The 26328-nt window shown below is 33.4% G+C and overlaps 1 protein-coding gene across 25 annotated transcripts in view; it reads left to right on the forward strand.

The window, feature by feature from the left end:
- Positions 1-26328, forward strand: part of VPS13B (vacuolar protein sorting 13 homolog B) — an 848142-nt gene that overhangs the window by 126717 nt on the left and 695097 nt on the right. For all 25 annotated transcript variants that reach the window (XM_044928327.2, XM_025264770.3, XM_025264772.3 and 22 more), the window contains 3 exons: positions 1171-1340; positions 4432-4626; positions 13574-13698. In XM_044928327.2, the coding sequence (XP_044784262.2) occupies positions 1171-1340; positions 4432-4626; positions 13574-13698 (490 nt within the window). The remainder of the gene's footprint in view (positions 1-1170; positions 1341-4431; positions 4627-13573; positions 13699-26328) is intronic.

Below are 26328 nucleotides of genomic sequence, written 5' to 3' on the forward strand. Positions count from 1 at the left end.
CTGATGATGAGTTTTTGGTTAGTTTCTAGTTTTTGGTTATTATGGTAGTGATGCTACCAAAATTCTAGCACATCCCTTTTGATAAACATATGTATTCATTTCTGTTGGGAATTTAAGAGTAGAATCACTTAGGTAAAGTGATTATATATGTTACCTTTAGTGTGTATTTCCAAACTATTTCCCCAAGTGTATGTCAGTCAGCAGTGCAGGAGACCTTTAGTTGCCCTTGATCAGGGGTTTGGTCAGTTATGACTTACTGCCTCTTTTTGTACAGCTCATGAGTTGATAATGGGTTTTGCATTTCAAATATTGGAAAAAATACAAATAAGGTTGATATTTTGTGATACATGAAAACTATATGAAATCTAATTTTCATTTTTTATAGATAAAATTTTATTGGAACATAGTCATACTCATTCAGTTATGTTTTGTCTGTGGCTGCTTTTGTACTGCAGTGGCAGAATTGAATAATTGTGACAAACTAACACACAAAACCTACAGTATTTTCTTTGTGGCTCTTTATAGAAAAACTTTGCTGGTGCATACTTACCAACTTTTGTATTCTTAGTCTTTTTCGTTTTAGCTTTTTCAGTGGATGTGTAGGGCTACCGCATTGTTACATTATTTGTGGTTATCTGGTATCTTAATGATGTTAACTAGCTTTTGATGTAATTTTTGGCCATTTGGATATGTTATCTTTTGTTTGTTCAAGGCTTTTTTGCCCATTTTTCCATTGAATTATTCATTTACTTTTGATTTTTAGGTGGTTGTAAATTTTTTAGTAGGTTGCAGGCACAAATCCTTTGTACAGACACCTATGTTTGTCTATGTATCTGTCTGTGACAAGTATTTTCTTGTAGTCTATGGCTTGCATTGATATTATCTCAATGATATTTTTATGAAAGGAAGCTATGGTTCTTTTAATGACAGAGATTAAGAATTTTTTAACATTTAATATATATTTAAAAATATAAAACATACATTCTTATATAGCAAAGACATACATTTTCTAGAGCAAAGTAATTTATTCTCGTTAAAGGAAGCACTATTTTATAGCTGCTTCATTGTTGAAAAAAATTTGACCTTCAAATTTGGAGAACTAATTAATTTGTTAGTTAAGGAAATTATTTAAAAATAATTTTTCATTGAATTTTTATTATTTCATTTTAGATATTAAAGATGAAAGTGAAACAATGCTGAATCCTGAGGAAGTGGCATCTTTGGAGGAATATATTCCTACTCGACATACAAGTGTTACTCTCCTCAAATGTACCTTCACAATTTTCATGGCTGAATTCAATTTGCTGGATCATTTGCTACCTGTTATTATGGGGGAAAAGGTATACTTTGTCATTCACGACTTGTTTTCTCATATATGCATATTGTTTGTCCTGTGATATTTTACGAGTAAGCTGTGTAAGAGAGTATCTTTTATATAGTTATCCATGATGATGTTAAGCAATGTAACTATGATTGTTAATTCTTAGAAAGTAAGATGAGATGGTTAGATAGCATTGGTGACTCAATGGACATGCATTTGAGCAAACTCCAGGAGACAGGAGGATGGGTAAGGACAGGGAAGCCTGGCGTGCTGCATTCCATGAGGTCACAAAGAGTTGGACATGACTTAGCGACTGAACAACAACACATATAAATAATTAGATAGGTTAACCTCAAGCCAAAGCTCTATGAAGAAATGTTGAAGCACATGGGCATAGATATCAGACCGTGTATAAGCTATGACACCTTCGAGCACTTTGCTTTATATTTAATCTCTAAGCCTTGTTTTCCTTTTCTGAGAAACAAAAGAAAATTATAAGTTTTCATTTAGGCTGATAGTCATCCAGTAAAGAAGCAAAAAGTCTCAGGTAGATTCAGATAGTTAATTACTTACATAGACAGCAAAAGCAAGTCAGTAATCGTGTCAGCTCATCTTGTCCCTTTCAGGACAACCCTGAATCTAGGGCCCACCTGACCTGCAGCACACATGGTAGGGTACCTTGTTGACAGGGATTCTGTTCCAAACTGCAGTCAAGCAGTTATATAGCCTTACAGTGTACTCTGAAAGAGTAAATGGAAAGCCCCCTGAAGGAGGGATGCTAATGAGAAACTTTCCCATAGCAGCATTTCTCAAGATGAGAAATTGAGTGAGAAATGCACAGGATGCTCTGCCATTAGGTCTCTTGTGGTTTAAGCCTTACTTTGTGGTCTACTTGGATTTTAAGATTGCCACGGTGCTGCTTAACAGTTCCCCCAAAACACCTAGCTCCTAGAATGATTTAGAATATTAAATGAGATAATGTGTCTAAACCATTTTGCACATATTAGGAACCCAGTGATTATTACTGTGTTTGTTAACACTTACTTATTAGATGCTTAATATTTTAGGTTCATAACCAATGTATTGCTTTCTGAGTCTGCTATATACATATAAAGTATTATCTGTTATTTTTAATTTATTACTTTGGGGGATATATTTCTTTTCATGGTGACATAATGATTATAGAAATAAAAATTGTCCTAACTTTAAATCAGAAGAGCTTGTGGAGGTATGGCAAAGAATTAAGATGCATTAATTTCATTTTGTGTATTTGTTCTCTGTCAGCCACTGGTAATTTATTCATTGTGTTGCTGGGTAAAGAGATCATCTGGGAAAATTTTAGTGGAGAAAAATTAAAATATGATAGTATAGACTTGGATTTTAAAGTAACTATGATTAGTAAGTTGAAGAAAGAAACAAAAAAGTAGAAGAGTTCATAAGATTTCACTGCATTAAAAAAAGAACAAAGTGAAATTCTGGAACTGAAAACACAAGCTAGAAAAAAGAGGATGAAAAAAGATACACCATTTAATTGCCAATCAGAGGAAGGATAGAATGGCTATTTTAGAATCAGAAAATGTAGAGCTTAAGACAAGCGTTATGAGTAGAAATAAAAATAGTCATTCCATATGATAAGTGTTGACTCAAAGAGTGAACAGTAGATAATTATCAGATGATATGTTGAATGAAAGAAGCAGACATAAGTATATACTTATGTGTGATTTTGTTCAAGTGAACTTGATGGACAGACAGAACTAATCTGTGATGGTTAAGGTGAGAATATTGGCTGCCCCTGTTGGGGCCCTACTAGTGTGCTTGAAATGTGTGGTGATTACATACATGGAAATTTGTTGAGCTGTATGTTTAAGATTTGGATGCTTTACTGTATATTCTATCTCAGTGAAGTGAAGTGGCTCAGTTTTGTCTGCCTCTTTGTGACCTCATGGACTGTAGCCTGCCAGGCTCCTCCATCTGTGGAATTCTCCAGGCAAGAATAGCGGAGTGGGCTGCCATTTCCTTCTCCAAGGGATCTTCCCGATCCAGGGATCAAACCCGGGTCTCCCACACTGCAGGCAGACTCCTTACTGTCTGAGCCACCAGGGGATCCTATATTTTAATAATCCAAAATAAAGTCCTTTAATATAGTAATTGCTCAATAAATGAAGGTTTACAAATTATTTGTGAGTCAGAAAAGAAGAATTATATGTCCAGCTTAGTTTTAGGCACAGTGTTCCTCAATAATGGCACTATTGACCTTTTGGGCTAGAGAAGTGTCATGTAGCACTTACCATCTTTAGCCAGTGCCTGCTAAATGCCATTATGGTTCCCCTATTCTTATGATGATGAAAGACGGACAAAACAATTAAATTGCTCTTCCCATATATTTTCACATACCTTTGGCTGGAGGTCATACTGTTCCTCATTGAGAGTTACAGGTATGGAAATAAGTTCAAGGACCATAGTTGATGGCTTGCTAATGAATTTCATACCCTGGATGTGTGGAAATTTATCTGCATTTACTCCGAAGCTTAGAAAAATTCTGTTAACACTAAAAATACCTAGCCTACCTTGAGATTCTTAAGACTTTATGAGCCTTTAGCGTGTTTGCTATTAGTAGATATAATACGGATCAGAAATTTTTCTGTCCTACAAACTTTTCTTATTGTCAGTGTCTTTCAGATTGTCTAGAGTAGTCCACTTAGTCCTTTAGTCATCTAAATGTGAATAAAAGAAAGAAGAAAAAAGCTCTGCAGTATCTGGGATTTGGGGGCAAATTATCAAGTTAAGAAAATACTTTCAATATACTGAGGCATGTAGTTTGAATATTCTAGTTGACTGAAAAAAAGCTCTAGCTAAAAGGGCATTGATAACTTTGCAGTAAATAGGCCTCCTTTTAAATCTTTTTTATTTTTCTTAAATATTGGCACAACTTGAGTACTTAAAAATAGAAGGTGTTTCTGTTTGGTTATGGTAAGAGAGTCCCATAGGAAGGCATCATTTCTAGGATAATTTGATGTCACTGCATTATTTGTCACTCTGAAGTGTCTCTAGAGGACATGGCATACCAGTTATTTCTCTGGAAATATAAAATGATCATTATTATTTTCCAGAACTCAAGTAACTTCATGAATACTACAAACTTCCAGTCTCTCCGGCCATTGCCTTCTGTTCAGATATTGGTGGATAAAATTAATCTGGAACATTCTGTGCCGATGTATGCTGAACAGTTGGTGCATGTGGTCAGCAGTCTTACTCAGCCTTCTGATAATCTGCTTCATTATTGCTATGCACATTGCTACCTTAAGGTATGAAAAGTGAATTTTCTTGTGTATTAGTATGTGGTTGGCTTTGGGAGAATCAAATACATCTTTTTAAAAAAAATTTTTTTTGAGTTGTAATTTTACAGAATTAGTACCCCATTAGATGAGATTTAAATAAGATATATGTATATAATCATTATTTAGTATAATTAATATAAAAATAAAGATGTCTCTGTATTAAAGATTTCTTCAATTATTTGGTGTTAATAGCTTGGGATTTATAAGATAATGGTAATTAAAACTTTTGAAGATTTTATGTAACATTGATTATAAGCAATGAGAAATTTTAAAACTAAAGATGTTTTAAAAAATTGATAATTTCTTTCAGGGGAATATTTATGTGAGACAGTGTTTTGCACAGTGGGGATAACATGATTGTTTTTAGTCATTTTCCTCTTATTGAATCCATCTTAATTTCTTAATGCAAAGGAAAAGTTTATTACTTTAAATCAAGTTGTGAAAGTCGATCAGTCATGTCTGACTCTTTGTGACCCCATGGACTGTACAGTCCATGGAATTCTCCAGGCCAGAATACTGGAGTGGGTAGCCATTCCCTTCTCCAGGGAATCTTCCCAACCCAGGGATTAAACCCAGGTCTCCCACATTGCAGGTGGGTTGTTTACCAGCTAAGCCACCAGGAAAGCCCAAGAACACTGGAGTGGATAGCCTATCCCTTCTCCAGCGGATCTTCCTGACCCAGGAATCGAACTGAGGTCTCCTGTGTTGCAGGCAGATTCTTTACCGGCTGAGCTACCAGGGAAGCCCCTTAGATCACGTTATGTAAAGTTAATTGTTGGAGACTTTGTTCAGCTCTTCCATCTCTCTCTCTCTTTTATTTTTAAATAAATAAGTAATACATTCCAGTATCAGTCAGTCAGTTCAGTTGCGCAGTTGTGTCCAACTCTTTGTGACCCCATGAACTGCAGCATGCCAGGCCTCCCTGTCTATCACCAACTCCTGGAGTTTACCCAAACTCATGTCCATCGAGTCAGTGATGCCATCTAACCATCTCATCCTCTGTCGTCCCCTTCTCCTCCTGCCTTCAATCTTTCCCAACATTAGGGTCTTTTCAAATGAGTCAGTTCTTTGCATCAGGTGTCCAAAGGATTGGAGTTTCAGCTTCAACATCAGTCCTTCCAATGAACACCCAGGACTGATCTCCTTTAGGATGGACTGGTTGGATCTCCTTGCAGTCCAAGGGACTCTCAAGTGTCATCTCCAACACCACAGTTCAAAAGCATCAGTTCTTCTGCGCTCAGCTTTCTTTGTAGTCCAACTCTCACGTCCATACATGACCACTGGAAAAACCATAGCCCTCAGCAGACAGACCTTTGTTCACAAAGTAATGTCTCTGCTTTTTAATATGGTGTCTAGGCTGGTTATAACTTTGCTTCCAAGGAGTATGCCTTTTAATTTCATGGCTGCAGTCACCATCTGCAGTGATTTTGGAGCCCAGAAAAATAAAGTCAGCCGCTGTTTCCCCATTTATTTGCCATGAAGTGATGGGACCAGATGCCATGATCTTAGTTTTCTGAATGTTGAGCTTGAAGCCAATTTTTTTGACTCTCCTCTTTTACTTTCATCAAGAGGCTCTTTAGTTCTTCTTCACCTTCTGCCATAAGGGTAGTGTCATCTGCATATCTGAGGTTATTGATATTTCTCACAGCAATCTTGATTCCAGCTTGTGCTTCATCCAACCCAGCATTTCTCATGATGTATTCTGCATATAAGTTAAATAAGCAGGGTGACAATATACAGCCTTGATGTACTCCTTTTCCTATTTGGAACCAGTCTGTTGTTCCGTGTCCAGTTCTAACTGTTGCTTCCTGACCTGCATACAGATTTCTCAAGAGGCAGGTTAGGTGGTCTGGTATTCCCATCTCTTTCAGAATTTTCTACAATTTATTGTGATCCACACAGTCAAAGGCTTTGGCATAGTCAATAAAGCAGAAATAGATGTTTTCCTGGAACTTTCTTGCTTTTCGATGATCCCACGGATGTTGGCAGTTTGATCTCTGGTTCCTCTGCCTTTTCTAAAACCAGCTTGAACATCTGGAATTTCACGGTTCACATATTGCTGAAGCCTGGCTTGGAGAATTTTGAGCATTACTTTACTAGCGTGTGAGATGAGTGCAATTGAGCGGTAGTTTGAGCATTCTTTGCCATTGCCTTTCTTTGGGATTGGAATGAAAACTGACCTTTTCAAGTCCTGTGACCACTGCTGAGTTTTCCAAATTTGCTGGCATATTGAATGCAGCACTTTCACAGCATCAGTCCGTCAGTTCAGTTGCTCAGTCGTGTCCGACTCTTTGTGACCCAATGAATCGCAGCATGCCAGGCCTCCCTGTCCATCACCAACTCCCGGAGTTCACTCAGACTCTAGGTACTTAGAAATAGGTAAACTCAGATTTTGAGTAATAAGTGTTTTTACTAAGCAAACAGACGTGTAATTTAAGTAGAGAAAGCATATACCAGAAAGCAAATACCTAATTATTTTATGTTTTATGGACTAAAGGAAACTATGCCAAGTTGAATTCAAGAATAAGTACTAAAAATGCACTAAATTTTTCGTAAAGTACGAAAATTAGAGGACTGCAAAAATAGACTTTTGATTTTATTGGTTCATGCTTGATAGTTTGATATTTTAAATTCTTAAATATTTGTGTCTGTATAAAGAGAAATCAATTTAAAGATATTAGTTTTATTTCACCTACAGGCATATTTAGATTTAAGACATTAAAATTTGACTGTTTTCAAAGCATGTGTAATGGGAAAACACATTTTTTAGATATCTATGCAAAGCTGATTTTTAAGATGATGGAGAATGAAATTCTACTCCCTTGATGGAGGAGTTGACAGTATTATGTTTCAAAGAGGTGTGGACACAGGATAGTCTGATTCTTTAGGTGCCATTGTTGTAATGATCTATTACAAGTGTTTTATGTCATATGGAGAGTAGTAGAAGATATTTTTGAAAGTTATATACATAGAGAATATGTTACACTTGTACTTTTTTATTTATCCCCCAAATTAATACACTGAGGTATATTGGCACAACTTGAATATCAGATTATATTTTTAAGAATATTAGCCCTGTTTTATCAAAGCAAGTCTAATTTTGGGCAGTTCTTTCCAAGGTATTATACTTACATGGGATTCGTTCGTTTGGTAACTGCTGAGTTTTTTCTGTATTGCAGATACTTAGCATTAAAAATGAGTTAGGCATACCCCATCCTCAAGGAAAACCATTACCAAAGCTATTGGTTACCAATATGATTGTCATTCATGCTGACATAAAAGTCATTGGTAATATATTAAATGCTCACTTGAACTTCCAGGGAAGTGTAAAAGTTAAAGTGTAGTCCAGATAAAATTATGTTTTGGGAAAAGGTCTTCACTCCCTTTTTATCTAGTTGTCGTTTATATTTTAGTTAGTTTGACTCCAGCTGTAATGGAAAAGTTAAATGTCCTAGGAAGTTAGTGTTGGGCATAGTATATGTAGAAAAACTTTTCATTGATGTTAAGAATTTTGAATATTCTAAAAAATAAAGCCTTGAATCTTGATAATTTGATTGCATTTAAAAAATTTAATGCATTTCTGATACTTCTTCAGGGAACTAGTACATTTAAAAATTTAAGGATTTGGTAAAGACTTAGTTTTGTGACTATTTGGAACTGGCTAAAAATAGCAATTTGTTATAAAGTTTATAGCAGTTCATGTTACTTTGGAATGATTACTATAACCTTTGAGGAAGTTTTCAGTTTAATTTTCACTATTACAGTCTTAAAATACTATAGTGAAGGATTTAAATGTCTATTTCATGTGTTTGGCATTTTGAAGTCTAATTTTCAATTAAATATTCATGCTTAAGTTTTAATCTGTATATGTAAATGTGAATCTGTTGACTATGTGACAAGATAGTATATTCTTCCCCCTGCATGTAATGACATTTATTAATTGAGAGATTTGGCACGGAAGGAAACATACAGATGGAACTTTCATATGTCTTATCAAGTCCTGTTTATTTAAATGCTAAACCCATCTTTGAATATGTGTGGAATCAAGTAGCTAAGACATTGCAAGCCATCTGAGGTTTGAAGCATATAAAAAATAAATTAGTGAAAGCATTCTGTAAATTATAGAAAAATAGATAAATTTAAGGCCTTGTCGCATAGGGTGGCAAAGAATCGGACATGACTGACTAACACACGTAGACACACAGGCCTTGTTACTCATAAGGATCAGCTATGGCAAATGCTTCAGAGAGATCAGGAAAGTTCTAGTAGGATTGAAACCCTTTGACTTTCTTGGATTTGGGAATATTTGACATCAAGTAAAGAGCTCTCCCTGAAGATGTCAAGGAATTGTGCTTTCATTTATGGCTGGTGGATGTATAACTGGTATCATTTGGATTTTGAAGGATTTCATAAATTTGAAAACACACATCCATTCCAGTTTTCAATATATATACTATGGTAGGGCCCAGCTTTTCTTTGAAGGTTCAGATACTATTTTAGGCTTTGTGGGCTATGAGGCAAAATTTAGGATACCGAATAGGTACTTAAATAATAAGTGAACAAATTTCCATGCATTTGAGTTGCCAGAATTAAAGATGCAGGATAGGACTCTCTTTTTGTAATATAGTTTTACTAATGAGGAGAATGAAATTCTTTTTATTGGGGTAGTTCAGTTCAGTCACTCAGTCGTGTCTGATACTTTGCAACCCCATGATCCACAGCATGCCAGGCCTCCCTATCCATCACCAACTCCCGGAGTCCACCCAAACCCATAGCATTTACCCAATTGGAGTGTAAACTAACTTAGTGTTCCCAATCATTAAATCAGTTGTAAATGTACACGTATAAAACTTATTCTTAGCTTGTAGGTAGTACAGAAACAGTGCTTGGAATTTGACTTGTGTGCTGTAGTTAGTTGACCCTTGTCTTAGAGAAATTTTTGCGTATACAGATATGTACGACTTGAGGTCTATAAATGCCCACATGAATAGTTCTCTGTAGCATAATTTTTGTTGGGAATATCAGGAAGCATAATAGTACGTATAATGTGATGCCATTTATGTAAATTAAGAAGATAAAATAGTGCTAAAGATTGTTCAGATATAAAAGGGTTTATAAATGTGTAATAAAAGAGCGGGATGCATTCTGATCTCCTGAAAGATCGAGGCATGATGGGGGGTGGGGTGCGTTGAGACTAGTGTGAGGGTCATGGTTCAGGTAAACTTTAGTTATGTAGTAAGGTTTTTAATTTTTAAATACCTTTATTGAGGTAATTTGAATACCATAAAGCCACCTTTTTTAAAGAATAGAAATTAATGATTTTAGTCTTTTCACAGAGTTAAAGCAACCATCACCACTGTCTAGTTCCAGAACATTTTTGTCACTCCCCAAAAAGAAAGCATTAGTATTTACTCTCCATTTACTCCTCATACTTCTATAAACACTGATCTACTCCCTGTATGTATTTGCCTAGTCTGGATATTTTATATAAATGGAATCATACAATGTACAGTCTTTTGTGACTGGCTTCTTTTCACTTAGCATAATGTTTTTCAGAGTTCATCCATGTTGTCACATGTATCAGTACTTTATTCCATTTTTATGAGAGAATAATACATTGTGTGGATATGTGCTATATTTTTTTATGCATTTATCTGATTGGTGGACATTGTGTTATTTCCAATATTTAGCTGTTCTGAATAAGATAGCCATGAACATTTCTGTATAGTTTTTGTGTAAACACAAGTTTCATTACCCTTGGGTATATACCTTGGTGTGGAGCTGTCTGTTCTTTAACATTTTTAGGAACTGCCAAACTTTTTTCAAAGGGATTCTTGCATTGTTTTACTGTCCCAGTAGTAGTGGCTCAGTGTTCTTCTCCACATCCTCACTGACGCTTGTTACTGTCTTTTTGATTTTAATCATCTTAATGATTGTGAACTGGTGTCTTCCTATGGTTTTGATACATTTCCCTAGTGACTAATGATGTTGAGCAGGTTTTTTTTCATGTGGTTCTTGGACATTTGTGTATATTCTTTGGAAAATATTAAAATCTTGCCCATTTTAAAATGAAGTTCTTTTCTCTTTTTATTGTTGAGTTATGAGCATCCTTATGTATTCTGAAGGCTTTTATTTCATTAATGCTATAGATGACAGCATGACAATATTCATTTAAAAAATCTGGGTGATGAAAAAATTTCTTATTATTTATTGTTTCCTCACTTAAATTTTGTTGGAAAAAAATTGGGAGAAAATACTTAGTTTTTCTGCGTAAGGTATCAGTTTCAGTCCAAAGTTTGTTTTTGTTTCAATGAATACATGACTAGAAACTAGATTTAGAAGGCTTAAGGACTGAGTAGGCAATGAAAAAAATGTAGCATTTTACAGCCTACTTTAAAGATTTTTGTTGATGCCAAATGAGAAATGGAATTTCACTAATGGTTGGAGGGGAGAGGTATTGGTAAGATTGTTTTTTTCCTTTAAGAGTAAGTGGAGAATCAACCGTATATTTTTGGATAGGGGAAGGAAGGGGTAGGGTGAGGAAGTAAGGCAGAGTGGAATTGTGAGCTAATAGATGAGCTAAATCAAATGAACCATCATATTGCTGTTCCAGCAATAGGTAATTCTGAAGAAGCCCTTTGTGCTTTTTAGACTTCATTTTCCCCTATTTAAGAAGTGGTAATTTAGTTCAATTGTTCTTTAATAGAATTTTTTAAGAGATGGCAGTACATGTTTAACTTTTCATTTAACGTGATATATAAGTCATCTTTCTTAAGTTGGTATTTCCTTCAGCTGAGACTTCTATTAGTAGTTGCACTTAATTGTTTCATACATTGTTTTTGCCTCAGACTATTGGTTTGCAGTGTTAAGTACTTTTATTGAATTTCTAAGTTTATGAACAGTCCTGATGAAAACAACCTCAATTCATACAGTGCTGATTTCCCTTTTTCTGGATAAAGTATCTGTAATCTTGAGCAAGTGTTGTTGACAGGTCATTTGGTTATATAGGTATTGCAAATCTTTGCGTCTTATTGCTATGATTTAAAAGAGTTGAAAATTGGTTATTTTGAAATAATTATTTTTGATGTGGTAGATGGGCCCTTTTTCACTGTAGTTTATACTTGAATGTTACCTGGAGTCCTCTCTGGGTAGTACGAAAATTTAGTAAAAGCTTAAAAAAATTACTGAATAATATGCAGGACTTTCTCCAGAGTCCTTTGCAGTTCTGAAAACAACCAGCAGGGGATCTCCTCAACACCCAGTTTCCATCTGAATACATTAATGATAGCATCTGTGATTATACTGTTGGGACATTTATAGACTATTAGAAAGGAGCTTGAGAGAGTTCTTAGTTGAACACAGATAATCTAGTTTGAGAAAGTTTTACCCTGATTTGTACTTTAGAAATATTTGGAAGTTGGGCATTGTTTTAATAATCATACTTTGTATCAAGTGGTATTGATAATTATAAATTTCAGAAATCTTTAAATACTGGGTCTTTCAGAGGAGATGTGAAATTCTGAAACTGTACAGTTCCCAGAAGTTCTTTGCATATAGTGTTTCTTAGAGCAAGTCTTCAAAGAATGTAAGTGTGGAATGACTTAATTTTTAAAGTTGATCAGTTAAATATTAGAAACATGCTTTTTTCTTCTCAATACTTTCTTATATCTTGGTTAATAGTGGGATTTATAGGAATGAATAGGTATATCACTTTCATTTTTCTTGATAGCAATTAAGTAGGTCTTTTGAAATTCAGTTTGAAAATGCGACATTCTAATGCCTGTTTTCCAAAAAATTACTTTATTGCTAACTGACTTTACGGGAAAAGATTTGACATTGTCAACTTGATGAATGATAGCACAATAGCTTTTTGAGACTGTTTGAAAGTAGTTTAATACTGCTTTCTAAGAAATTGATTATTTATATTCATTAAATGAAAGTATTTTTATTGAAAATTGGTTATTGAGGTATTTTAAATATGTTTCACTGTAGATTTTAGGAGCTAATATTAATCCTAGAGGTAAGAAAGTTAGTGCTTTATGAACTGAAGGAATAAAAAATAATAATGAAAGATAAAATTTGGGATTAAACTACTTTTGCATGTTGTTCAAAACAGTAACTTTGCTTTGTATCTCTGTGTGTTTCCAGTTTGAAAGATTTACTTTATTGAAAATAATGGAAGAAGAAATATCATATTCAGTTCTCTGCAGTGTTTCATGTAAAATGTGATATTACATGGATTCTTCCTATTAAGGCAGTGTAGTGTTCAGGAATTTCAGAGAATGCTTATATTTTTTTGAGTGTGATCTACTTGTTTTAAGTATAAACATATAAAAAGTAATTCATGCCATTTACCAAATTTCCTGAGGTGAAAAACCTCATCCCTATCATTTTCACAAAAGAAAGCGAAAAGAAGTAACATTTTTTAGGATATATTTGGATATCCCTTTTGTGTGTGCATACTGTAAGTTGAAGGCAAAAATACTTTTAAGATTGTTTTCCTTGTAGTTAATGTCCTTTGAGGCATAAAATGATATAACTAATTTATTACTGTTAATATCTGTGATGTGCACAATGTAATCAGTTGTCTTAACAGAATATGTACATTTTAGCAGACAGTAAAATGCTAAGTGAAAATTATGTATAGAGATAAAATATGAAACTTAAAATTGATCAAAAGAACAGTAATCTCTCAGGGATATGAAAGAAATACTATATATTTAAATTTCTTAATTCTGAGTTAGTTAATGTCAAAGTGAATAAAAGAAAATGTTGATGTTTGGGAAGTGCAAAAAGACATTGGAACATATTTAGTGTGCAGCTGTTGTAGAGCAAATTGAAACTGACGTATTTCATCCTGTGCTTATTAAAACTTTGTCTCTGTGAACATTTGGGTCTTTTCTTTTTGTTGCAGATATTTGGTTTCCAGGCAGGACTGACGTCTTTGGATTGTAGGGGATCTTACTGCTTACCTGTACCAATTGTTCCCTCTTTCAGCACTGCTCTTTATGGTAAACTTCTGAAACTACCCACATGCTGGTAAGTATTATGTTAAAGTGTGGTTTATGATAATTTTCACTTATTTTAGAAGGGGATAAAAACAATCATATCTGTCTTACGTCAATATATTAGTTTTATACAAAACTTTAGAAAAATATGTAAAGTTAATACTTCATTTTTTTTTTTTAATGTGATGTTAGAAATCTCTTTTAAATGTCTGAAATCAATTAGTTTATAGTAGTTGTGGTAGAGATAACTGTTGTTGGGGTAATAACTATCAATCCATGTTGCAGCTATAGTAAAATGTTGCTGTTTCACCCTGTATAGGAACTGCAAAGGCAAGTTTTTTTTTTTTTGAAATGAGAATACAAAATTTTTTTTTAAAGTTGCAAATTAATAACAAGACCAAGGTATTTCAACTAAATACCAATTTCATGTATATTCCTCACCACTGAGAAAAGTGGTTATGTCATTTATTCTTATGACATAAATCTAGTATTTTTGATGTGTCTGTGTATAGTCACTGCATTTGGGCAGAAACTGATTTTAGCCCTTGCTTTCATTTAGTACTAGATTCCTTTATTTGGAGGTCGTTCTTCCTGAATTAAAAGAGATTTATAGAAAGAGAGTCAGTAGTTAATAATCATACCTTTTTTCCTTCAATAGAAAGCAGTGCTTTTAATGTTAGAGAAATGATTGTTTAACTGTATGAAATAAGATGAAAATATATGAAATTATATTCTAGTGAAATATTTCTATATTTTAAAATTTGAATTACTTCAATTATTTGAAATACATCTTTGCTTTTTTATCCTAATTAGAAAGCTTATTATTGTAGGATTTTATTTTCATTAGTTATTTATGAAAAGCAACATACCTTTCAAAAATAGATTTGACTTCTTTATTTAAAGTACTTGATTTGTTAAAGATATATTTCCTTGAATAAAACATAACTGTTAAAATGAAATTTGTAAAGTAAATGATAACATTTTCAAAGGAATTTGCCTATTGATGCAGAAAATTGAAAAGATATAGAACTTAAAGTTAACTGAGTCTTGGAGCCAGTTTTTCTATAAATTAAATCAGTTAAATGATTTTACTCTTAATTTTTCTTGATAAGTTTAATTTTGTCCTTAGACCTCATATGGCATATTATTCCTCATCCATATGCTTCATATGGCACTTATTATATTGTGAGAGATTGCACTTTTCAACTTTGTATTGGTGTTCATATGTTTCATTTGAGCCAAGAATTATATATTCTGATCTATTACAAAAGACCATGGGATATGTCCCAGTTGATAAGTTGATATTAACTTTAATAGATTCTTGTATCTGCTGATTTATTATTCATGACACTAAAATTTTATTAGATACAGTGCCGTATTTACTGTAGAAAATACTTGTTTTTAAAAATAAAGCAGCCAAAATTTCCAAAGTGAGTTATAGACTTTATATGAAAAAAGATGAATATTTAAATAGGTATGGCTTATTTTAAGGATGTGTACTGATTTTAAGGATTTTACTCTGAATATTGCCAAATTTGGTTTAAAATATATCTCTGACATCTGAATGAAAATATTCCAATTAAATACTAAAAGCATGAGATCACAGAATGCTAATATTTATTTGGATGTGATTTGCTTTTGTGCAGTTAAGACCACTTCTCCATTATTTCAGTGGTATTTTTTGCTATGCTTTCCAAAAGTATGTTGTTTTGAAATAGTTTCTTTAAGTTGTTTTCCTTAGCAAATACAAAATAAACTATATTTTTTAGCAGCTCTAAATGGAAAGTAATCAATACAAAAGTCAGTAAGTTGAGATATATCTTAGATAAATGAAGCATATAAAGCACCAGATAAAGTATATCATATAATACTTCTATGGAATAGAAATCATAGGAGAACTGAGAATTTTGTTTAATGGTTGCAGGGAGTGAGGATTATGTCAAGTCTGTCCCCATTCACAGTCTTTCCCTTCCTCAGATAATACAAGCTGTTTGGTTTTTTAAAATTCACATTCCAGAATTTCTTAAAGCATATTTATCATGCTCTGTTTGTATTTCATGCAATAATGAGAAGAGCATATTCACTACACGCCATAGCTTTTGAAACAAAGGCATTTTATAATGCACTGAAAAATTTTTACGTGGTATGTTAGTAATGTAAATCTAGATTTTATTTAAGTCAGCAAAATAGTTTATACTTTTAAAAATATTTTTAAATTGGGATGTTAATTTTGTATGAATCTTGAAACTAATAATATTAATCAGGTTTGGTAATTTTAAAAATATGTGAATTAAGTAACATTGAAAAAAGGTTATCTTCCATTTAAATGTTCATGGTAAAATATTTTAATCTCAGTGAGCAAGCTATTACAAAACTTTTTTTTTCCAAAATATTTTGGTTATATTGTATCTTTCATTCTATATTATATAGTTTTCAAACATATAAAAATAAACTTTTCAGAAAAGCTTTTTTATTATTTTGTATCAGGTAAGCTTTAGTTCTTTTAGTTTCTTGGAACACAACTGAAATGGGTAGGATGTAGTGACAAAAAAAGTGACCAGTAATATTTAATGGGATAAATTTTGAGCAGTTAATTTAAATTTTCACTTGACTCTTTTTTCAGTTATGAGTTGTTTAAAAAAGGGCAGTAAGCGATTGATTAAAGGGCAGTAAAGTATGAGCATTGTTATTGCTAGCAGAATTAAGCATTGGTCTACTGTTATAGTTATTTTTAAAATTTCTACAGTGATGACGATTTTAGGCTTTTAGATGTATTCTTAGCATTGCCATTTTTCTCAAAACAGAGAAATGATATACATTTCAACTCTTTTAAATGTTTTGACTGAAATATTAATATCCTATAGAAAAGTACATATTTTACCGTGTTTCATAACTGAAGTGAGTGCTTGGTAAATAGCTCAAGAAACAAAATATCAGCATCCCGAAAACCTCTCTCTTCCATCCTCTTTCCAATATTAGCCATTATCCTGATTTCTAATAGCGTATATTCTTGGATTTAATGTAAATGGAATCATACAACATATATTCCTTTTTTGGTGGCTCTGTCACTTTAAATTTGTGAGATTCATCTGTCCTGTGTAATGTAACTTTTAGACTGTTTGCTTTTGTCAGTATACAGTGTTACATTACATGAACATTGACAGTCTACACATTCTTGATCTGCAATTTTAATTTAAAAATAAGTACTTGAAGTTTGTGTCAATTTATTTTTTATTCCTTTGCCATTTTTTCCTTTCCTTTAAGACGTTTCAGGTGTATTAAGGGACATTTGATGACATTAAATATTTTTCTGTGTTTTGATAGTCAGCGTGCTAAGTGTTGGGATTGAGGAAATAGTAAAGTATAATATAATGAAGTTGAAAGATATCTCCTCACCATAAAAACTTACAGTCTAGTAGGGTAGGGCACTAGACACATGTGAAAACAGTTACTAGTAAATTGCAAAATTGAGGCTTAAGCAGAATGTCTTGTTTAAAGAAATCAGAGAATTTCTCTAAGACCTCAGGAATAACTCCAGAGAAGTGACATTAGAGTTGGTCTTTAATGCCTGAACCAGTTAGATATCCAGTTCTTGAGAGGCTAGTTAGGGTGTAGAGGCTTCTAAGTAACAATGTTGTCTGAACAGTAAGAGTTTATTAGTCCATTAAATCCGTGAATGAATACAGTGGGGGAAGAATTTGGAAAGTTACTTTAGGCTTGTACACAAGTGAGGATGTCTACGTTTTCCATATGAACACTTAAAAATAGTTATAGAGTTAATCAAATATTCATTAGTCCCATTTCTTTTTGATACAGCTTATTAAACTACAACCATAATACAGTTTTGAGTTCACTTTCTCCTATAATTGTGGGTTCAAAAATGTGATCTTACTCATAAATAAATTTTGTAAGTTCAGTGAAAAATTGGAATGTCTTAGAAAGTCATGTAGAAGGTAACTTTTAAGCTGGTTATTGAAGAATGGGTAGGAGTTGAAAGAGAATACTGTACTTTTTTATAGAGTGTTAGGTAATTAGTTTAACAGCACTTTCCTAACCACCCTGTGAAGTTGATGTTCCCTCTTACAAAACTAAAGCTCAGAGAGGTTACATAGCTTGTCCAAAGTCACACAGTTCCTAGACAAGGATTCTCACGGAGGGTTATTTAATCCAAAGTCCTTGATCCCTACCCTACCTGAAAGGAGTGAAGGTTTACATTATCTTTTAATTATCTTGCCTTATAGTTAATACAGATTTCCATGTGTAGAGAGGCTAGTTATGATAGTATAACATATAAATTTTTCTAGTAGCCATTAATGGTAAATAGATATTATTGTGCTGCTAATCTCAGAGAATTGGAGTTATTAGGGTTAGGTGAAATATTAGGTATTACGTCAATTTCTGAGTCATATTTATGACATAGCTTTGATTTATGGTCATCTATGATTGAACATTTTATGCACAGGGAGTTAGCTCCTTTCTGAGGCAGCCATAGTCATTGTTGGGCAGCTCTAAAGCGCTTTCTTATATTGAATCGAAATCTGTTTTCTTGTTTCTTCTTTCTTCATAATTATTGCTTGCTGATTTATATCATGAGCCATTTTCATACTCGTAGTAATGGGGGAAGACACATATTTCTTTACAAGATTAGGGATTCCTCTAAGTATTCATTCTTAGTCCAGTGCCAAAGGTATCATGGTTTTGGCTAGTGAAGTTGTTGAGCAGTTTGTTTGTGGGAGGAAGATACTTCCGTGGAATCTGTGTTTGAGTTCAGTGTTAAATAGAAAATACAGGATTTGGTGCTAGCAGGTTCATGGTATTGATGAGGAGAGGTGGGGCAGATAACTGATCATTTGTTTCCCTGAAATAGAAACTGAAGCAGCCATTTTTCTGCCATATGAATAAGTGGTTTTAGCTTTAATGGAAGCTGGGCCCTTCAAGTATAACAAAAATGCCTGTTACATTTATTAGAAAACAGAGTAAGTAACCCATCCCACAGGGCTAAAAACAGTGTTTGCTCAACTGCCCAGTTTGAGGCCACAGAAACATAAAGAGTTGGGTGTTTTTAATGTTACTCTAGATAGATCTTTTTCATTCCTTTGTTTCCAAAGCTGTATTTATTATAATCTGTCTGCTTTTGTGATTAACATTGTCTGTGACAGAATGTAAGATTTAACTGGTAAGATGTAACTGAGATGTTAACTCTCTTATTTCCATTTGAGTGGCAACAGCCTGATTTCCAGCTTTGGTTCTTCTGGTGTCTGGAATATTCTTTCATGAAATGTTTCTAACTGAAAAGAAATACCAACATCATCTACTACAATCTTCTTATATCAAAGATGAAAAAACTGAATCCCAGCGAGGTCAGATTACTTAGTTAAGAGCACACAGTGGCAACCCACTCCAGTGTTCTTGCCTGGAGAATCCCGGGGATGGGAGAGCCTGGTGGGCTGCCATCTATGGGGTCGCACAGAGTCGGACACGACTGAAGTGACTTAGCAGCAGCAGCAGTTAATACCAGTTACCTCAACTTGGTTTTCATTGTCTTGATTCAGGGTTCTTTCAAGTGTATCACAACACCTTAAAAATTACTATTATTGTAATTTCTATCATGGTGAAATGTACCTAACATAGAGTTTATCATTTTATCCATTTTTAAGTGTGCAGTTCTGTGGCATTAAGTACATTCATATCATTGTGCTGCTATTAACCACCATTCGTATTACCACTCTTCAGAAATGTTACATTCTGTACCCATTGAAACAGTAACTCCCATTACTCCCTTCAGCTCCTGGTAACTACTATTTTACTTTCTGTCTCTATGAATTTGACTATTTTAGATACCATATGTAAATGGAATCGTTGAATATTTGTCCTTTTGTATTTGACATACTTCATTTAGCATAAAGTTTTCAAGGTTCATCCATGCTGTAGCCTATTATTTCTTCTCCTCCCCTCTTCCTCCCTCCTTCCCTTCCTTCCTTTCCTTCTTTTTCATTCCGTTTTTTCCCTTATAGCTCAGTTGGTAAAGAATCTGCCTGCAGTGCAGGAGACTGTGGTTCAGTTCCTGGGTGGGGAAGATCCCCTGGAGAAGGAAATGGCTACTAACTCCAGTATTCTTGCCTGGAGAATCCCATAGGCAGAGGAGCGTGGCAGGCTACAATCCATGGGGTCGCAAGAGTCTTAGCGACTTAGCGACTAAAGAGAGAGAGAGAGAGAAATCATTTCATTGTATGTAAATGTCACATTTTGTTTATTCATGCATCAATGGGTATTTGGGTTATTTCTGCCTTTTAGCTATTGTGAATAATGCTGCTATGAACATGAGTGTGCAAATTATCTGTTTGAGTCCATTCTTTCAGCTCTTTTGGGTATATACATAGGAGTAGAATTGTTGAATCATATGATAATTCTATATTTAATTTTCTGAGAAATTGGTATTCTGTTTTTCACAGTGACTGCACCATCATATCATTCTCATTAGCAATGCACAAAGGTTCCAGTTTCTCTATCGTTACCAACTCTTGTTATTTTCCATTTTGTTATAATAGCCATCATATTGAATGTGAAATTATATCTCACTATGGTTTTGATTAGCATTTCTCTAATGATTAGAGTTTTTTTGAAGTAATTTTGCATAGAGTATTATATTACTTTCAGGTGTAAAACATAGTGATTCAACATTTAAATTATGAAATGATCTTGATTAGTAACCATCTGTTACTGTATAAAGTTTTTACATTATTATTGATTGTATACCCTGTACTTTATATACATCTCCATGACTTATTTATTTTATAACTGGAAGCTTGTACCCCTGAATCCCTTTTATCTGTTGCATGCAACCCCTTTACATGCCTCCATCTTTTCAAGTGCTTACTAGCCATGTATAATAATCTTTGGAGAAGTATATATTTAAGTCCTTTGCCCATGTTTAAATCGGACAGTTTTTATTGTTGAGTTGTAGGTGTTCCTTATATATTCTGTATATTAATCCCCTGTTATATAGATGTTCTTTTGTAAAGTTTTTCTCCAATTCTGTGGGACTCTTGCATTTTAATGTTAAGTCGTCTCTACCTTAATCTAACTCCAAAGCCAGAAGCTGAGTTTATCTCTCGTATATCATTTGCTTTTTGTTTGAAATTTTAACTTTCCGATTTGACACATATTTTCTTAAGAATTGGTATAGCTTAAGCAAGTAGAAGTGTTAATTTTGTTTCTTTAGAATAAGTCTACCTAATTTGGGGAAGAGAAGAAAGCTGAATTTGTTAGGGTTGTTTACAGGTTTCTTTGGGTTGTTTACAAGTTTATCTTTGCTTTTTTTTTTTTTTTTTTGCTTTTACTGTTTGTGAAATTATGAGATTATTACTTACTTACTTTTACTGTTTGTGAGATTGTTTTTCTGCAGAATGATTTTATAACTTTCTGTGGTATAGGGAGATAGTTTTCTGTTTAATTTTCTCATTTTAAACATGTTTTAAAGATATATATTTGTTAAGTTCTTCAAAAGGTAGATACAGTGCTTGCCATAGAATTTACAAATCTTTAGATTATAGACAAGCTCAGTACTGCAAAATAGAATCAAAATTAAAACAGATGAACAGTCAATAAAATTAAATGACCATTCAACGGATTACTTTCTTTTATTCAGAATAGTCTTTAGGAGGACATAGAAGTTTTTAAAAATAGTAAGAAGGTTGGGATCTTAGTACCTATTTTTAACATGAATTTATAAACACCTTATGGTTTCCATTCTGGGTTGACATATATATAGGTCATATTTTGAAATCCATATACATATTTGTTTTGTCACCTTTTTGTTATTAGGAATAGGACTTAATAATTACAGAAACTTTTTAAAAGTAGGTAATGGTGCAGGAATCCAAATTATTTTGGGGAGTATTATTCATTAAAAAAATACTGTCACAGGCCTGTTGTTCATTGCTATTCAATTTGAAACTGAAGAGAATATTGAAATATAGCTCTTTGAGGTTTTATTAAATGGTAAGTTAGTTCAGCCAAGACACTTATTCTGATTACAAGATTTTTTCTTTGGTGATAGAGATTAACACTGAGTTTAACAATCTGTTGCTAGAGAATTTAACAAATCCAAGCAGATATGAACACTGAGATGTGTGTGGTCACATAGCTAAATATCTCAGTATAGACTGGGATTCATATGTTAGACTCTGAAAAGATCTAGCCGTGTTTGCTTTGTAGCTCTGTCTCATCCTCTTGAAATGGACATATATTGCTGATAACAGGTTTTTAATTCAAAGTGTACTTTCTTCATCAAAGTAAGATTCAAATTTATTGAAGTGTGTGAATGGCATCTGAAAGTGGTACTTTATTCCAAATAGCTATACAGTTCTTAAAAAATTATGGATCTTTTGAAGAAGCTTAGGAAGTTTGACAGTAAGACATACAGCAATCTTCATTTGTCTTGGCTCAATTCATAGATTGATTTTGAGTGTGAACTTTAAATTTCCTTAGAAAATACTCTTCTTTTTTGGTCTACCTAAAATTTTAGATTAGACACACAAGAATGTTGTATTTTGTGAGACCCTAAGCAAGGAGTAACTCCATATTTTATAGGTTTGAAGGAAATAAAATATGTGTGCTTTTTTTTTTTTTATCTCATTAACCTACACATTAGAGATGGTTAAGCATGATCACAATGAAAATAGTCCATCTGATCAATTTCTCCATTACATCATATGGTAAATTTGATTTGGAAAGTTCATAGTACAAACTGTTCTCATTGTAGTTTTTTTCTTTTGATTTGGATAACTTGCTGAATTTTTTTCTTTTTTATTGTAATAACTTCCTTTGTAGCAAATGGTTAGGTCTTACTAGTACTGTGTACTGAGGTGCTGTATTTTTATATGAACTGTAGTCTCAGGTCAGGCATACAACAGTGGACTCATGCTGGATGCTCTGTGCATGATGTAACTTAATCTTCTATCTTATGGGAGTCTGTGTTGTGTGACTTGCCCTGTTTTGTTAATTCAGTCATCTTTTTATTATAAATCAAGCATTTCTTTGCATATTTCTTAGAATCTTTTTTATCTTGCTCATACTGTTTTTGTCTTCTACTAACTTTTAAAAAATGCGTAATTTTTTTTTTGTCCTTATTGAGTTGATTAAAGCAGGGAAGGCTGACCAGATTAGACAGAATGCATGTTTTCCTCAGTTTTTGAACAGTATTCCCCAATCTGTTACAAGTTTTTAAAAACACCAATGAGGTTTTTCACAGTGTTTATCTGCCTTTGTGCAAAGATTGTTTTTTATTTATTCATTCAGATCTATCCCACAGATAAGTGATGAATGCCCATTGTGTGCTGTATGCATTGCAGGGGCCTGGCTAGAGATGCACTAATAAACAAAATAGACAAAATACTTACCTAATACAACAGCAGAGAATACACAATATGTTAAAGGAATCTTGAGAGAAAAACTGCTTTAAGAGGCAGTTTATATTGTCTTTTTTATATATATATATATATTTTATATAACTAAAATCTAGTTATAAAATTGTCCTTTTGCTGTTTTGGGCCTTAGAAGGAGATGCATAATATTTTAAAATTATTCAGTATTTTTCTGTTTAATTTTATATATGATTTATGTTTGAAATGAAAACCATCTAATTAGTAGTAAAGCAAATGGTGTTTGGAACTGAAATATAGGTTCCTACAGATAAATGAAGACTAATTGAATCAATAAACTGAATCTATTGTTTTTCCATTTTCCAGCTTTTGAAAACATTCTTCAGTTATTATTGAACGATTTGTAGAGTATATTTGATAATTATGAACTTAGTGTTAGCTTTTCTAAAAATTTGATTTCTCAGCAGTTATTTTAACATGTATATAATCTCCAGTATTTATGGAGGTTAATTTATGTTAAGGCTTTTAAGACCTATTTATAAGTACAGATACTTAATTACATTCTTGCTTTGTACTCTTAATTCCACTTTTCTACATTATAATGTTTAGTGTAAATATACCTCAGTAATCTGTAAAGTCTTTCTAATTAAAAGATTTTAAAGTATTAAAATAAATGTTCATGTGAAGATACATTCTTTGACTACAAATTACTGAGGTTAATTTTTTCTGCAGGATTTTCAGAATATCACTACTTCATCATCACAGCTCATGCTAACAGTTACTTTCTATATTCATTGGGAAGTACTTGTATTTCTAATTTGCATGTAAGTTGTATTTGAAAAACTCATGTATGGAGTTATTTTTCAATTTATGTGTCTGTGAGAAATTTGTGAGAGAACTTTAGTAACACAGACTTAATAATAGCATATGTGTGCTAGGAGTAGTGCTGAGTCTTATATGCACTATCTCTTTAATCTTCATGTAGCTTTCTGAGATAGATACTGTACACATTTTATACATATCTTTGCCTTAGTTTCTTAATGATTATACATATAAATAGTGAAGCTAGAATTCAATTTTAGGTCTGTTTGAATCCAGGCCCCAAGTTAGCAGTTGCATCCACCAGTGATGAGTGTATTGCAAGTTGGTGTTAAGATTGCATCCTTAAACCTCCTTTTATGGAAATAACTTTGCAAGCTTGTATTTAATTTATAAATAAAATAAAACTTTATTGAGGTATACTTCATGGCATAAAATTCACCCTTTTTCAGTGTACAATTCATTGATTTTAGTAACTTTACTGAGTGCTGCAGCTGTTAACATAAGTCAGTTTTAGAACATTTTCATCCCTCCAGTAAGATCCCTTATATCCATTTACATTTAATCCCCATCTCCAACCCTAGGTAATCACTAATCTACTTTCTTTCTCCATATATTTTTCTTTAATGGCATGTAAATAAATCATACAAAATGTGGTATCCTATTTCTGGCTTCTTTTACTTACCATAAAGTGAAAGTGAAAGTGAAGTCCCTCAGTCGTGTCCCACTCTTTGGGACCCCATGGACTAACCCTATCAGGCTCCTCCGTCCATGGGATTCTCCAGGCTTGCGTCTGCCTGCAATGCGGGAGACCCAGGTTCAATCCCTGGGTCGGGAGGATCCCCTGGAGAAGGCAGTGGCAACCCACTCCAGCACTCTTGCCTGGAGAATCCCAGGGATGGAGGAGCCTGACTGTTTGTGGCTCAGACGGTAAAGCGTCTACCTGCAATGTGGGAGACCCGGATTCGATCCCTGGGTTGGGAGGATCCCCTGGAGAAGGAAATGGCAACCCACTCCAGTACTCTTAGCTGGAAAATCCCAAGGATGGAGGAGCCTGGCGGGCTACAGTCCACGGGGTCCCAAAGAGTCAGACACTACTGAGCGACTTCACTTTCTTTCTTTCTTTCCTTACCATAATGTTTTTAAAGATTATCCTTGACACACAGCATGTGTTAGCAACTAACTTATCTCTTATTCTACATCTCTGTGTGACTTTCTTTACCTGAGTAAAATGTAGTCAGACTTACAAATAACTATCCTTGCTATTATCCAGAGATATTTAAATTCCAGAATTGGATGAGGAGTTTCACAGCCTTGTTACAATTGCTGCTGTTAACTGTAATGTTCTAAGAGTGTCCTTTGTGTCATTAGCCTCTTCTTTGATCTTAAATAGACATTAACCTTTGCCATAATTTTTGGGAAATTATAAAGGTGGGGATGGTGTTTGGACTCCTTCTTGCTCTGTGATTATTGGTATTAAAACTCACAAATATAGAATTTAATCTGTATCAGACTTGTCAATCTCAGGGAGATGAATAGCTGGTAGTGGGTCATTTTCCTTCCTTTTTTTTTTTAATTGGGGCTTCTCTGATAGCTCAGTTGGTAAAGACACCCTGGTTTGATTCCTGGGTCAAGAAGATCTGCTGGAGAAGGGATAGGCTACCCACTCTAGTATTCTTGGGCTTCCCTTTTTTTTTTTTTTTTTACTAGATATAGGTAAGTTAACTCACTTTGAAAATGCCTGGTCTTGTCATTATATATCATTTTTGCATCTTGACTGGTTTTGCTTTTCACATCTGCATTTATACCCACCCCAAGAACATATAGTTGACTTTCAATAAATGCTAATTAAAATGAGCCAAACTAGAATTTAATTAATTTTATAAGTATTTAAAAATCAGTTGTCCTTTGAAGAGGATGGAGAAAAAACAGGTGTGTTCAGTCTCATTAATGTTTAAGGAAGAGAAGGCAGGCAAACTACCTAAACTCAGTTTCCTTTTTTGTTCATCTTTAATTTTTTTAATAAGTGAAGCTGTGATATTCTAAAGCAATATTCTTTTAGAGTCTAGCATCTAAAGAGAAATATAAGTCAAATGTATCATTCTTTAATATCTTCAGTTTTTATTGACTCTGATAAATGCAAGCATTCACGTATGAGTACTCTTGGCGTTTCTCTCTTTAGATATTAGTCTTTTTTTTTTTTTTTTTTTAAGTTTCATGATTTTCTTTTAACTCATTTTGGGAAGAATAATGTTTGGTGAATGCTTAATTTTTAATAATTTATTTCTCAAAGTATTCTTGTTTTATTCTCATAAACTTCCTGTAACTTAAAAAATTACAGAAATACTTAGGGGTCTGGTTATACCAAAAAATACTGTGTAACCATAGCAAGTTTTCATAGTTTTTTTAGAGCTATGTAGAATGTGATTTATAAACTTCTCTTTAATGGTTTATAATAT

The sequence above is a fragment of the Bubalus bubalis genome, chromosome 15 (assembly GCF_019923935.1).
Source record: "Bubalus bubalis isolate 160015118507 breed Murrah chromosome 15, NDDB_SH_1, whole genome shotgun sequence".
In the NCBI taxonomy this organism is placed as follows: domain Eukaryota; kingdom Metazoa; phylum Chordata; class Mammalia; order Artiodactyla; family Bovidae; genus Bubalus; species Bubalus bubalis.